General features: G+C 34.0%; 1 protein-coding gene across 4 annotated transcripts; it reads right to left on the bottom strand.

Annotated features, from left to right (window-relative positions):
- Window positions 1-482: 482 nt before the first annotated feature.
- Window positions 483-10,752, bottom strand: LOC7473433 (uncharacterized). 4 transcript variants are annotated; one of them, XM_024607053.2, is made up of 11 exons: window positions 9,723-10,752; window positions 8,009-8,273; window positions 7,012-7,174; window positions 6,130-6,892; window positions 5,586-6,015; window positions 5,299-5,480; window positions 3,812-3,971; window positions 3,479-3,706; window positions 2,135-2,485; window positions 1,225-1,326; window positions 483-1,010 (listed from the first exon to the last, which is right to left on the bottom strand). In XM_024607053.2, the coding sequence occupies exons 1-11, from the start codon at window positions 10,271-10,273 to the stop codon at window positions 783-785; spliced, it is 3,423 nt and encodes a 1,140-aa protein (XP_024462821.2). In that variant the 5' UTR covers window positions 10,274-10,752; the 3' UTR covers window positions 483-782. The 4 variants fall into 4 exon arrangements, with proteins under 4 accessions (XP_024462821.2, XP_024462823.2, XP_024462822.2 ...); XM_024607055.2 differs by having other exon boundaries at window positions 6,130-6,880; window positions 9,723-10,750; XM_024607054.2 differs by having other exon boundaries at window positions 483-1,007; window positions 9,723-10,749.
- Window positions 10,753-15,907: the final 5,155 nt, after the last annotated feature.

Below are 15,907 nucleotides of genomic sequence, written 5' to 3'. Positions count from 1 at the left end.
TTCTTCAGCCCTCACATTCATTAAGGAGAGTTCATTAAACACAACCTGACTACCCTGTTCACAACGGAGCCCCAGCCCAGGCTCCCAACTCACTCTGCTCAGTTGACCGCATAATGCTTCAAGATACAAAGACTTTCAGCATAAGTTCGAAATGTGCGAAGATGCAGAAATAGAATATTTCGAGAAGCCCGCAGACTAACCATAGAAAGTCCAGCAACCTTCTAGCAACTCGGAAGTCGGAACAACTGAAGTTATCCTTCCAACAATTGACAAAATCAAAACCATGATCATAGCATGTTCCTCTTCCAAAGAAGTTAATCCAGGTTTGAAATCCTTTGTTTCCTTTTTTGAGAATGTCAATTTATTTGAATGTCTGCTTGCACTGAAAAATACATCAAGCCTAAACATCTCAACTAGACACAGAACTACCTAGAAAATTTACAGATCTTCCATCAGATTAAAAGAAAAGGAAAAGGATATCATGTGCCCAATTTGCACCTATCTCCTTAACATTACTCATGAAGAAAGTTGAACGCGCTGCTAATTCTAGTTCTCCAACTACAATGATGGTACATAACTCTAGAAAAAGCCCAAAGATTTGATCCCAGAACCGATAAATTTTAAAACATAATAACACCACATCCCAGGGCTAGAAAAAACCCAAAGATATGATCTAGAACTGATAAATATTAAATATATTAACACAACATCCTAGGGCTACAAAAATTTGGGTTGGGAATACAAATCATTACCCAAAGATTAATCTAATACTGTTCCTTCAACTAGTGAATGCTTGTGCGTGCAAGCAACAGTTTGTAAATATCTGAAGCTGTGGGACGGTCAGCTGGATTTTCCTTGGTGCATCGACAGAATAAATCAACAAGGAATCTCAATGTTTCTGATTGAGCCTCAGGTCCCTCCGGATTTGAGCCAGAATGAGTAACCAAATGCTCGTCCATGGACCCCAAAGCCTCCAGCTCATCAGTTAGTGGTGGTCGTTTACCTGACTGCTTATGTCAAGACCAAACAATAAAAGAAAATGGAACAGTTCAAGACCAGAGGCGGCAAAATCAAGCAGATTAAAACGCTAATAGCACCATGGGAAAATAAAGATTTACTGATTCACCACGCAACAGTGAAATGGTAACACTAGAAACTTTTGCATCTAACTGTTATTTACCCTCTATTATCCATTGGAAAGTTTCAGTGTATAGAGTGATGTACCTGTAGAAGCTCATGTATGCGCGATTCAGGTAAGCCAGCATACGGGACCTGTAAAGTCAACAATTCCAGAAGTAGGCATCCATATGACCAAATGTCCACTTCCTACAACAAAAAGAGAAATCCCATCACAATTCATACTATTAACTTGCACAAACTAAAGCATATGCAACGCAGTATGGGGCCATAGCCTAACACAAATTCATTGAAAAGATTGTACATAATTGACAAAGTCCATCTTGTAAGTTCTAGCCAATGCTGATACATTTGTTATATTGATATCAACATTTGAATCAGAGATTGCAATTATAGAACTCAGTGGCATTTTGGGAAATCAGAAATTTGAATCCTGCATCAGATGTTGTGCAACAACCAGTTCCTCAAAAGCTGGTATTTGCTGATGATAAGTCTGTTAGAATGTATAGCCAGTCCAAACTCAGAGATAAACCCTCAATTTCTTGAATCCAGCACATTCTACATATTATGTCGATAAGTATAGAACATCATAAGTAATGACTAACTTCATGCTTCATTGCAGTTGATAAACAACATTTGAAAGGCTACGCTGGTGTTAATATACAGCTGTTGCATCCCTTCAGCCTTCAAAGGCACTTTCTCATATCCATCCACCAGGTTGCTAACAATCCCCAAGAGATCCTCTCCATTCTCAATTCAAGGTAATGAAAGCTAGATATGCATGGCTTTTTACAGGCATGTGTTTTTAATTTTATTTTTACATCATGACTGATAAAAATTGCTCTCATTCCAAACATAGAACTTTTACAGAACCCACACAACTGCTACAAAATTATACTCAAATGTTTATGATTACATGAGAAGAAAATATGAAGTCAAGCACTATGAATTATTGATGTTAAAAATCTTTTTCAAACTGACAGGAGAAGCACCATACCAGACCATAAGTGTTGCGTTTATCCATTGTACGCAAAACCTCAGGTGCCATCCAGCGTGGCGTTCCTACACAAACATCAGGAGGTGCAATCCCTCTATGAGCAATACAACATGTATGCAAGAAAGACTTGCGTGGCACGGCTCTGTCAAAATCACAGAGCTTCACTACAGGCATGCCATCAGCTCTCGTATCATCTAAATCAATCAAAATGTTTTCACTTTTTATGTCACGATGAATTATGTCTTTGGAGTGAATCTCTGCCAATGCACATGCAACATCTCGTGCTATACACAATGCTATTTCCACCGGTACATGCTTCTCGCCAGTTTTAGATACCTCTTCTAAATAATTCTGTTGCATCAAGAGAACAATAATCAGCAAGAAATATGTGGAAAGTCATCAAATAACTACATAAGAAATACAATTAAGCTCAACCATGTCTCGGTCACAAACTAGTTAGCAAGCTATGTGGATCCTATTTCTCATTGGCATACTACCAAGGCCAAACCTTTCTGTGATGTTATTATACTATTATATGAATTTTTGAGTGTTGAGGAATGAATGACATGCGGCTTCTTAATGCTTAGGTGCTAGATGAAGCTTTGAATGGCATGTGGCACAAAGTTGAGGAATATGAGGGTTTAAATGTGTCAGTAAACAGTTGGTTTTTAAGAGCAATCTTGTGAAATGGCATGAGTGTTTTTTTTTCAGATTAGGCACGTCTATAATATAGTTCACAGTCTTTTAAAAACTAATCCCACTTCCCATACCATTTAAACATTTTATTTCAGTCCCTATATTTAAAATTTTACTTAATTACTTGCATATTTCTGAAATATAGATGATGAATGATCATAAGATCATAATTTAGTTGTGGCTAATTATCAAAACCAAGCATGAATATTATAAGTCGATTTTACTAACATGACATGTTTGATTAAGCCTGTTTTATATTATACTATTAAGGTTATTGATTGGATAATGAAAAACATCTAAACCGGGTTTGCGAGGTGAGCAAATTGAAAAGCATAAGAGGCAGGAAAACAAAATAGATTTGATTGGATAAGGAAAAAATAAGTCTAACATGCAAAGAAAAATAAATAAAGAAAAAAGATCAGACATATTTTGTCGATTGCCTTTTTAAAGATGGCGTGAGACTATATAGTTTTTACAGAATTATTTAGTTGCTTCATAAAAAAAAAAATTGTAATGACTAGAAGTAATGAATGATTCGTAACTATGGTTTGATTCTTCGTGGCAGCCCCGGGCAAAACTAGGGCATGTAACTAGTTCTGATAATATCATGTTTTCACCTGCTAACTAAAAATAATAGAATAAAATTACCTTTAAAGATCCCCCATCAACATACTCCATAAGAATTACAGACTGTAATATGCGGCGTTCTGGATTTCCATCTTCTGATGGAACCCACTTTGAAGATAGCTGGTGTCCATACATTTCAACTATACAAGAGTGTTGCAGAGCACCTAAAATTCTTACTTCTCCGAGACAAATATACTCAAAATTCCTAATTTCATCTGCTGACGCCTCACATACCTCTAAAGTACGCACCTGCAGCATCAGAAAAGTTCGTTAATTAGTGCCCGCAATCACTGGATGTTGTTAACGGGAATCTTTCTGCTTAAGGCAATACAAGCCACAAAAGGCTGCGCGTACCTTTGCTGCAGCTTCAACCGATCCAAATTTGCACCGAATAAGAGTACTGGAACCCGCCTTTTCTATCTTGTCAGAAGTTGACATGGTAGGAAATGAACAACCAGGACCAGGAACGCTCTCGGTTGAAAGGGGAACTTTAGTCCGACTAAGAGGAATGTACCTGTAGGAAGGCAAAATTCATGAGAATATAAAATAAAATGCACAAGTAGACAAGGAGTAGACATGGACCAAGAAGACAATCTTATTCTTGGAGGTTGTTCGGAGAACAATTACTTAGTTTGTTCCAGTAATTGAATACGCATTGAACACTAAACTTTCATACAGTGTATGCTTTACTCTTTCATTTCTTTCAGAATCCCTCGAAATCTCTGTTTATTTTATTAGATGAAAAATAAAGAAGATACCATTATGAAGTGGTTGATCAAAAGATAACTTGAAAATAAGTCATACTCCAAAACAGAAAAATAAGACAAAACACAAATCAAAATAAAGGGCGTTCCAATCTTTTAACAATGATATTTCAGCTGGAGTGCCCTTAAAAGCACCTGCCGCATGATAGATAAGACACAGCAACACTAGATCAAAATATAACAAATCTTTAAATAGCACTAGAACAAAGCTACTAATTAATTATGCAAAAGGTTTCTGCTCACACTCCATAAATTCTTAATTGTTTAGTTTGTGTTGGGAATGGGGTGAAAACGGTGGTGATGAATTATTAAGAGAGTTAGTTTCAGGGTGTAAATTTTAAGGGAGGGAATTTTTGAGGGTGTAAAAATTTATTTTGTTTGGTAACTTTCTCAAATCACTTGCATATATTAGTAACACCCATTCTGTCTCTTCCAATTTCGTTTGTGCTCTTCAAAACACTTGTCTTTTTCTTGTGTGAGTGGCAGATTTGTCATATAGGAAGCTGGAGACAGGTTGGATGATATTACAACATACCAGGTGAAGATGACAGTTTATAGATGGAGGAGATTGGGCTAGGATAAGGCATTAAGCAATAGGGAAGTTGTGTCAAACAAATCCAAGAATTATGTGCTGGATCTCTGTTTGAGAGATCATAAAATATCGCTAGGGCTGGATGGGAGACAGAGGAGAGAGAATGCAGAGAGAGAAAGGAGCATCTAGTTAGAGGAAAGAGAGTCAAGTGAGAGATAGGAGGGTCAATTTCAAAAAAAAATAAAAGCAAGAGTAAATCTTATAGCTGATGGCTAGGGAGTAATGTTTCACCCCATTTTTGGAGGTAAAAGTTTAACCCGCAACAGTTTGTTTTACCAAACAACGCTAAAGGAGGTGTAAGTTTATAGGTATAGGTTTTCACCTCCTACCAAACATAACTTTACATAAAAGAATTCACGCCAGGGGCAAAATCAATGTTGTGTGATGTTATAGACTTGAGCATATGAATTAAACTATAGCATCCACATGCACAGCATATTGGATGAAACAACATTACCATAACCACTTTGAATAGCAGGACTAACCTGCAAAAATATTCTGGATCTGTCTCTTCTCTGATATCATGTGGATGGCATGCATCCACCACCATCCGGACCAATGAATCACCCCTCCTTCTGAGAATGACATTCCAGGCATGCGGCATGAAGTCCAAGTAACCCCTGACAAGTTCACAAGGTACTGGAGGATCCATTCGGTCACATAGATACTGGAGTAATATCAGTTTTATTAGATCAAAATAACCGAAAATGTAGCGCAAGGAACATAAACATTCAATAGGTACTATAGAAAAGAGATGCATGACAAGAAATACCTTCATTAGCAAGGCTCTGTGTCTGCAAACACCAAACTGCAAGCTCCCTAAAGGAATCACAATGGAGCCTCGTCTTGCTTTAATAGATCGCAAAGATCTCTCACAGAGATCAGAGAAAATAATATCTTCTACAGTTTCCAAAGCTTGTTTACCAGCTAAACTAATACTTTCATTGTTTCCAGTTGGGCATGTGCAAACAAAAGGCTTCCTGTAGTTTGAACCAGACACTGCTTTTCGAGTCCTTTCAACAGCACCACTTCTATCACTGCCCCCAAAATGATCAGAAACAAAAAGTGCAAGCAATGAAGCAATCTGCAAGTTATCAACAGCAACCTTATTTCTTTCCTTGGTAGAACCATTTGATCTCTTGAAACGAAACACCAATGCTTGAGCAGAGAGAGCTACTGCATCCAACTGTTCATCCTTCTCCCTAAAAGAAACAATAAGTAATTAAGGTCATTCACACTAAATAAACATTATCCAACCACAAAATAATAGAGCACTTGTGATTCATATGAAAATGAGGTTATGAATAAGAGTTGACCTGTCCAAAAGAATGACCTCACGTGAGTCAAGAGGCAAAATTTGCTCAAATCTCCTCAGTGGCATGAAAGGTCGGTCACGTCCTGCATCATAAAAGCCATCTGGTAGTCGGTCCTCAATGCTGCAAAATGAAAGTTCACTATATTTACAGGAAAAATTTGAGCTATCTTCTGTTGGTCTCCGACATTTGCATGGCTTTGGATTATCAATATCCCTATCATGATGCCTTTTTGACTTGTAAGTGATTTTGGATTTTTCTGAAGATGAACTTTCATCCTGACTAGCAGCTTCATCCCGTGTAGAGGCTAAAGGTTCATCTTGCACGCAACATACTTCTTCCTCACTTTTATTTATAGACCCAAGATCGCATGAGCAGCTTTCCACAGAAAAAACTTTTTTTGAGCTGATTTTATCATCTTCAACACTGGTATGCAGATTTTCTCCTTCAGCTTCAACAGAAAGTTCAACTTTTTCATTGTCATCATCCACACCTACAACATCTGATGTGCCCCCTTCATGCACCTCAGGGGTAAGGACATCTAGATTGTTCGATTTGAAACTTTCACTTTCCTTTAGAGCCAAAGCTTCAGCACACCCCTCACCTTTCCACTTCCTACTGTTGTTTAATCGTTCTTGACGAGCTTTTTGCTGCAAATAATGGCGTCTTTTCCAACGCTTACTAGACCTCCGAGATGCAAATGACCTGTTTGATGAAGGCCCAGTCACTATGCTTGACATAGAATGATTGGAACCTGCATCGCATTCTTGATCATCAAAAAGTTCATTTGAGACTAAAGTAGAGACAAAGCATAAAAAACCCTAGATATCTATAACAAAAAAACTTTTGAAGTGTATAAAGAGAGAATAACTCATAAGTCCTCACCATTACAAGAAAACTTTCTGTCATCCTCCTGAAAGGAGGTTTCGTATACATCCATTTCGACTGATGAGCTAATGAACTCATCATTTGACAAGTCCTTGCCATTTCCTTCCAAATTGCAGCATATCCATGAAGGTATTTGACAACAACTAAGAAGCTTATTGTACTAGAAAATAATAAGCAGTAAGAAGATCAATAAACATGTTAGGTTTTGGACATGCAATCTTTGCACCCATGAAAGCATAAAAATTTAAAGAGCTTAAACAATTGATTATCCTTCCATTACAAAGTTTGCTGACATATCAAAATGATTATAAAAAGAAATTAATGCATGGACATCATGTTCTTGATACCAAGAATGAACTATTGCGGCCACCATTTGACATGGCTATGAGTACAACAGCCTAAGAGACGTGATGGATAAAAGATCTAATCACACCAAAAAGCCAAAGCCATTGAATGCTTTAAGGGTATTATAACTTTATTGAAGAGCACTAAACTAAAAACAACAGAAAAGGAACGGAAAAAAAAGAAGCAGAAGTTAGCATCACAAAAGAAAGAAAGATAAACCAACATAAACCTGATTAAAAAAAATAGAAGTGTGTGACTTATAGATGTTCTGATGGAGAAACAGAATAAACATGAATGAGAGGTAATGTGATAGGAAAGTGGATATTTAACATTTTGACAAGAGATATGACCCCTAAACAAAGAACAGCCCTTTACCGATAGCCAACCAGAGGTCTAGGGGTTAAGGTTAGTTATGAAATGGTAAAGTTGCTTGATGCAAAAGGTTTGTATAACATTTTCAGTAAAGTAGCAATAGCATTTGTTTTGAGCCATATTAAGTAATATTCTGGAGAGCAAATTACTACATCTCAGAGCAATCAATGAACTGAATGTTGGGAACCATTAAATGCTTGGAAACTGAAAGTAAATCACAACCCAACCTAAAAGTTTTGTGAAAGAAATGGATCTTTGTTTGCTCATAGAAAAATACCTGAAGATTTAGATGCTGGAGGTTATGCATTGAAGTAAGTTCAAGAGATCCCAATGATGTCAGCCTGTTATTTGAGAGGTCCAAGCTCTCCAGTAATTGCAACGAGGACAAACTTGAGGGTAGTTCGACTAACTTATTATTAGATACTTTTAATGATATCAAGGCATTTAAATAGGTTATTTCATTTGGCAGACTCTTAATCTTGTTGAATGAAAGATCCAAGAACTCCAAATTACTTAAGCAGCCGATTTCAGGAGGAAGATATCTGCATGAAAAAGTACATAATCAAATCTCTCTTTCCATAGTTCAACAATCTGATAAACAATAAGTAGCTAACTAAAGTTGTGAATTTATATTGAAGAACTTCGTCTTTACAGTTTGGTACTAACATACAACATCTCAGAAATGCTGAAGACCAAAACTGGATTTCATTTTTTATTTACTTGGAGGTGTTACACACATAACTACAAAATTATCAAGGCCAACAGTTTAGATAGGTTCCAAAATTTGAGTAAGGGTAACACCAAAGATTATGGGCTGTATACCTTTCCAAATAACATAATCCATACCAATTGTGTTGTTTCACCTATCACTTTAATGCAATTCTGCTCCCAATTTTTTTTGCTCTCACTCCTACCTTGATACTCTCTACCCGTTAACCTTCGACTATTTCTTCAACACTTCAAGCATTAGCTACTCTATCTTGTTTCATTGGATTTGGCAAAGCCCTTTTAACATGTCTCAAAATGTCCAGCCATTGTTTTGAACATGATAATTCTATAACTTAATATATAGAAACAGAAGCAGCTGGACATAGATAAAAAATTCTTGGGGTATTGAAAAGGAAAAGGAAGGAGGAGTGAGGCACCTAGCAAGCTACTTTGACTGACTTAACAAGTTCCTCGTTTTTCATTTGAGCTAAACTACTAAGGTTTGGATGAAAAAGAACTTTGTAAGCTTATTGAATGCATATCAAGCAGACAATTTCCACGCTTCATTCTTGCATTTTTTTTATTTGAGACCATACAGTAGCCTAGAACATTTAGCTATTAAACCTATCCTTGATTGTAAAGTTGTACCATAAAAGAAGTGATCATTCAACTACACATTGATTTTCTTGCAGCCAATATCTTTATTGTCTAAATTTTAGTGTGAAAAAATCTACATCATATAATTTGAAAAAAAAAAAATTGTTCAATTACTCAAGCTGACAATACCAATGAGCAAATAAAAGAATCACATTGTTAGATACAAACACAATCTCTCTTTGGCCAACAACCCCCCCCTACTGCCACTCTTACAAGAACTCAATAATCATCGTCATTTAAAATCAACATCTCCAGCATAAATGATAACTTTCACTCAAAATGAAGATAATATTTTCTTTTTTACTATGCCAGCCAAACAATAGACAAACACATAAAATTTCATATTTTATCTAAAATTCATAACTTCATACAATTCAAGTTTTTTTTTTTTTTTTGCTAACCTGCCAATAACCTTTTACCAGATCAAAAGCAAGCAAAATCAAATAAAAACTGTTAATTTAACTCGAATCCGTAACAACATAGTTACACAATTTAGTGTCCTTTTCTTTTTCTTGATAGAACAAGATTCAGTTTCTTTCACTGAAGTTTTCACATCCCTCCATTACTGAATCCTCTGAACATAGAAAAACATTACATAATTCAAAACCCACATGCACAACACTTACCTTACAGAGAAGTGACAAACAGAGAGCTTTGTCAAGCACTTAATCCCAGAAATCTCACTCAAAATCGTCAAAACCGAAGGTCTTGGAGGCACTCTCGAAAGCTCAAGCTCTTTCAAACCTTTCAATTTATTAAAACTCAGCCCATTCAAACCCGGCGACGATACTTTGACTTGCAGGCACTCCAATCCCACCAAGTTCCCAAACTCCGCTGGAAACAAATTCACTTCATTCCCGAAAAACTTGAGCGTCCTCAGTTTCTTTAAACCCCCCACGGACTTGGGCACCAAACTAAACGCATTTTTATACAAATACAAACCCTCCACTGAATCGTCAGCTTTTTCTAATAAATCAAATTCCAGGCTTTTTCCTATAACATCAAGAACTACTTCATCATCCACATTTTCACTGTTTTTTTCAAAACTGCTGTCACTGGTGGCGGTAACGGTCGTGGCGGTAGCATTGAATTCGGTGGAGGGGGATTTTGGGGATTTAGGGTTTTCGGGGTTATCGGTGGACTTAGAATTGGATTCGGTGGAATTGGAAGGCTGCATTGGATGGAATTGAGAGAAAATCAGAGGGGAATTGAATTCTTGGGGGATTAATTTTTGTTAGCAAAAGGGGGGTTTAGAGTAAGTTGTGATTGTGAAAATAAAGAGGAGATCTTTGGGGGATATTTGGGAGTGAGAGAGGGGGGGGTTGGGGGAGAGAGAGTTAGAATAAAAAATCACGAAAAGAGAGTGGAACGTGAGAAATTAGAGGAGCGGGAGAGAGAGAGAGAGATGAGGACCGCTCCCCTTTGCTGTGTATATTTGTTTGAGCAAGAAAAGATTAAGAAACCCTAGAATCTAGAGCAAGGCACCGTGATTTAAACAAGTCACTATTTGAGGAAAGAAGGGTCGGTAGGGGCTTTTCATAATGAAAAAGAAAGGGAAAAAACAAACAATCTGCCCAGTTTGTAATCAGAGTCTCTGTATTTACGCTGTGCCAAACCGAAGGGTGCCCTCTCGCATTGGGAAAAAGTCGACAGGTGATGAACATTATTTTGTTTTTTACCATAATTTTCTCACATAACAATAATTTTCTATTAATAAAAAGTTATCAAAATAATATTGAACCATAAATCATAATTAAAAAAGTCATTAAGGTCGAGGGCTGGAGGAGTAACTCCACAAGAGAGTCAGCATTTATGAGGCACATGCTGGGTGCATGTCTACGAAGAACAAGGTTTCGGTGGTGGTTAGAATTGCCATAGTGAATGATTTTTAAAATATATTAGAATAATATTTTTTATTTATTTTTAAAATTTTATTTTTAACATAATGTATTGATATAAAATTAAAAATAATAATTTAAAGTAAAATAAATTAAAAATATTAAAAAAAAAAACACAAACTCAATCTTCCTCTACTGAAACTTATGATGGTCTGTCTGATTCCGTCATCACTGCATGACTAGCAGGCTTCACAAGCTATTATTGTAAAATTCACACGTAACAAGACAGCTCTTGTTATCCACGACAAGCTTAACCTTTTCTTATATATTTGAATCTTAAATCCAGTATTTAAAATCATACGAAAATGATAATGTTGGTTAAAGCACAGACTGTTTTAAAGATACTACTTTCTACTGTGTAATTAAAAAAAAAAGGTGATTTAGATTTGTAATGGTTTGTTTTTGCATTTTAAAATATATTTTTAAAAAAATTAAAATATTTTATATTTTTCTTTACTTTAAATAAGTATTTTTTTTTAGTATTTTTAGATTATTTTAATGTATTAATGTTAAAAATAATTTTGTAAAAATACAAAAATATTATTTTAATATATTTTTAAATATAAAAACATTTTTAAAAACTAATTACAAGCATACTTTCAAATATTCTGAAAAGACTCTTGTCAACTGTAACATCGCTGGCTTGAAAAGGGATGACATGACATGAAATTCGGATGAATTCTTGCTGACACTTAGATTTATTTAGAGTATGACATGGCAAATGTTCCTAAAAGTGATGGCAGAGGGATTACACAAATGCAGAGATGGTATCTCATGACTCAAGATTTTACGGGAATATCTTTATATAAAAACACTGGATTAAAAAAAATTACAAGTAGAGGCCTTATATAAAAATTACAAGTACAATTTTCTTTACATACAAATATGTCATATTAGAGGCCTGTTGGTCCAGCGCTAGCGCTCCGACCTAATTATACTTGGGCGTGATAATATGTCTAGCTCCAGGTATGCCGGGTCCGACACTAACTTGATCCAGTAATGGTTGGGCTTGGTAGTGTGCTACTGCCAAGCCCCGGGTATGCTGGGTTTAGAGCTAGCCAGACTCATTAACAATTGGGCTTGATTGTATGTCAAGCCCAGGCACGTTGGGTCTTGCGCTGGTCAAACTCAATAGATGATTGGGTCTAACACCATCAATTCTATAAAATTTTATATAAAATTGTATAGGAATTATTTCTTAACAAATAGACATAATTAAACAAGTCTATTATCTATCAAGATCATTAGGTGAATTAAAGTCTTTCATAGCTAGCCATATCACTATCTTTTAACTAGATAAAATGAGTGGAATACAATTTATAATACAACTCAAAATATCACAAAGTTAAAATTACATTTCAGTCTCTTCTTTTCATAAAATGGCAAGACTTTTAAGATATAAATACATCATTGGACATTTAGAACAAAAATTCATAATCTTCATTCTCTACTACATATATATTTTGAGAGCATCTCTTTAAAATATTATTGTATTTTCTCTCTCTAAATAGTATTTATTTAAGCATTAGAAAGTCTTAACTTTCACTAAAGATGACCTTTTACAAGTGCTAGCCAGAAGCTACATTGACCTATCAAGCACCAAGTATAAGTTATCATCCATCTGGGTTAGGAAAAATTGCTGAGATTGCTATAATCAATTAATTAAATGATTATTCAACCCGGGAGCCCTATTCCTATACTGCTTGGATTTTTGGGACTTCATTAGTGTCCCTCAACTACAGAATGGATTACGATCAATATAGGATGTGGCTTGTTTTTGACAAGAAGGAAAGGTGTTGTAATGATGGCAACATGTGAAAAAAAGTCTCTTAGCTTGAAAATTGCAATTAGAGAGTTATAGGTCGCTTGGAACTACGTTTTATTAAATTTTGATTTTTTTGTTAAAATTAAAAAAAAATTATGTTTTTTAATCATTTTGGTATGCTAATGTCAAAAATAATTTTTAAAAAATAAAAAATATTATTTTAATATATTTCCGAGCGAAAGCAATTGTTACCACATTCTCAAACACTACCTTAGTGGCAGCCAATTATGATTTGTCAGTAACCAAGCAAATAGGATCCAGGCTGGTTATACTAAAGACAGATAACTTGATCGCGGTTAATGCTCCTAGCATGAATCATGTTTCGGAATCTCACCTCTGCCTCATGGCTGGTGATATTTCTATTTAGTTAAAGATTTGATTTGAGGATTTTTCTTCTAGATATAGTCCTGGGAATTCTATTATGGCTGCCCATCTATTAGTAACCATGACTATGTTCATTCTATCCTTGATTGTATGTACACAATCATATTTCTTATTGAAATTTAATTTGGGTTCTCGAGAAAAAAAAAAGACAATTAACTTAAAATTTATAGCTGAAACTTAAGGGTTTTAGTAGTCTTTTCACGAGGTTCGATAGGTATTTTCCAAAATAAACAGGGCAGATCGATCTTTGTACATTTCTGTTGTATGATGAAATTACTAATTTACCCTTATAATGAAACAAAATTGTTCGACTAACATGGATTTCATGGTTTTTTACCTATCTCAAAACAATTAAAAGACTAAAATACCCTTGAAAAAAACACTAAACATGTTATAGGGGCCTTTTTCTTCTTCTTTTGTATTGTTTTTTTTTTCATTATTCTCGGTTTACACGAGGGGCAAATCAGTCTTTTAATACATAGTAAATATTATAAAAAGAAAAAGTTGTTAGTGTGTGTGGCGACGTCTGACAATCAGAAATGGCCAATTAGTGTGCCTCTTGAATTGTCATGTGACAGCGCAATGATAGAGTGGATCGTGCAATTCAATTCACAGCAATTCGACAACGATAAACTTTTTTTCTCCTCCCACCTCTTGTCTCTCTCTTGCCTCAGGGATTCACATATGACCTTTCAAAATCCAATTGCATCATTTAGTTTGTATTTATTTCAGTTTTTGCTCTCGTTGTCTTCATTGCTACCCGTGTTAATTTTTATGCCTTTTAAAGCTTTTTTGTCAATTTTATTCCTTATTTTTTATTTCATTTAACTTTTGTATCAAATTTGGTTCTCATTATCTTGATTGTTGTTTTTTTATATATCTTTTTATTGATTTTTTTTCAATTTTATATCTTAGCATTTTTTTTCATTTAATTTATTTATTTATTTTTGGTATTTGTTCTTTTGATTGCTTATTTATTTTATTTTCTTAATCTTGTTTTTCAATTTAATCCCTAATTTTTTTCATTCATTCATTTTTTTTGCATTATAATTGATTCTTATTGCTTTGATTGGTACTTGTTTGATTTTTTAATTTTTCATGATTCAGAATCCTGCTTCATTATTTTTTCATGGCTATCTTCTACGAGTTAATCACGCTCTCATGACTTGAGTCATTAGTTTTGAATACTAACCCGATTTAAGTTTGATATTTTTAATGTATTTTTTTACAAATTGGATTTTTTTCTTTTAATTTTATCATTCGATATTGAGTTATTGAGCCTTTAGCTGAATGATTTGTTTCCTTTTTTTTTTGGTTATCCTAATCTTATATCCGAGTAGAAGTTAGTCAATTAACCTGTGTTGACTCAAGTTTTTTTTTCTTGATATTTTTTTAAATTGTTTTTCTCACTTTCATCTTTTGTATTTAATTATTGACCCTTCAGCTTTGTGATCTTTCCGTTTTTCTTTATGTTTGAGTTCGGGTTAGTCAAGTTAACATAAATAGAATCAAATTTTTTCTTTTCAACATTTTTTTTAGTGATTTAACTGTATTTTTTTATGTTCTTTTTAAAGAAATTTATTTTATTTATTCTGGTCTCATTTTGTATATAGTTGATTAGTCAAGTTAATTTGAGTTTACTTACGAGCATCAAGTTTTATAATTTTTTCTGTTTTTTTTCCTGTGAAGTTATCTGATCTCTTATCTCATATCTCACATTACATGTTAATCATTTTATTCTGGGATAATTCAGGTTATCATCACACGTGGACTTTTTTTTTTTTTTTTTTTGATGTCGGGAAAAATCTAGTTGACTCATAAATATCATCATAGAATAAAAACTGTAGGTGTTTTCCTGTATATTTTATTTTATTTGACGATCTCATGGTTGCACCAAATGAAACATATACTCTACCTCTATCCAGAGTACACGTATTCTGATGAAAGATGAAGACTGTCTTCCTATCATGGATACACACTGTCAACAAAATAAAATACAGCAACTAACTTGGATTAGCTCACTCTTATAGTGCAGGAGGACAAAACAGACGTAGTCGATCCCAACATGGTAAATGGTCGTTGGTTTGTTTTTATATTTTAAAATTATTTTTAAAAAAATTTAAAAATTTAAAAATATTTTTTTATTTTAAATTAATATTTTTTAGTGTTTTGAGATTATTTTAATGTGATAATATTAAAAATAATTTTTTAAAAATAAAAAAATATATCATTTTAATATATTTTCAAATAAAATATACTTTAAAAAATAATTACAATCATAATTTCAAATATAATAAACGAGATATATGTTATCTTACCTGCATTGTGAGCCGGCTCTGAATCTTGATTCGAGTAATAGATAGACTTTGATATTATAATATTTTGTGATATATAATTTGTAAATAGAAAATGATGAAGTGTGAATGCATATTCACACATAAATTTTCAAAACCTGGAGTTACCAAGTTAAAATTTATTATTTAAAATTTTCTAGAATCAATACTTACCCAGTGAAAAAAAAAAACTATAAAATTAAACAAAAAATAAATAAATTCATCAATTAAAATATTAAAAAAAAACATTCAGTTCGATTCAATTTTAATTTTAAAAATTAAAAATCAATTGAACTGGACTAGATTAAACCGATTTAACCATCAATAAACTAAAAAAAATAATATAAATATAATTCTGAGAGGTGTAGTTT

The sequence above is a fragment of the Populus trichocarpa genome, chromosome 8 (assembly GCF_000002775.5).
Source record: "Populus trichocarpa isolate Nisqually-1 chromosome 8, P.trichocarpa_v4.1, whole genome shotgun sequence".
Lineage (NCBI taxonomy): Eukaryota > Viridiplantae > Streptophyta > Magnoliopsida > Malpighiales > Salicaceae > Populus > Populus trichocarpa.
This window is presented reverse-complemented; position numbering and strand designations above follow the sequence as displayed.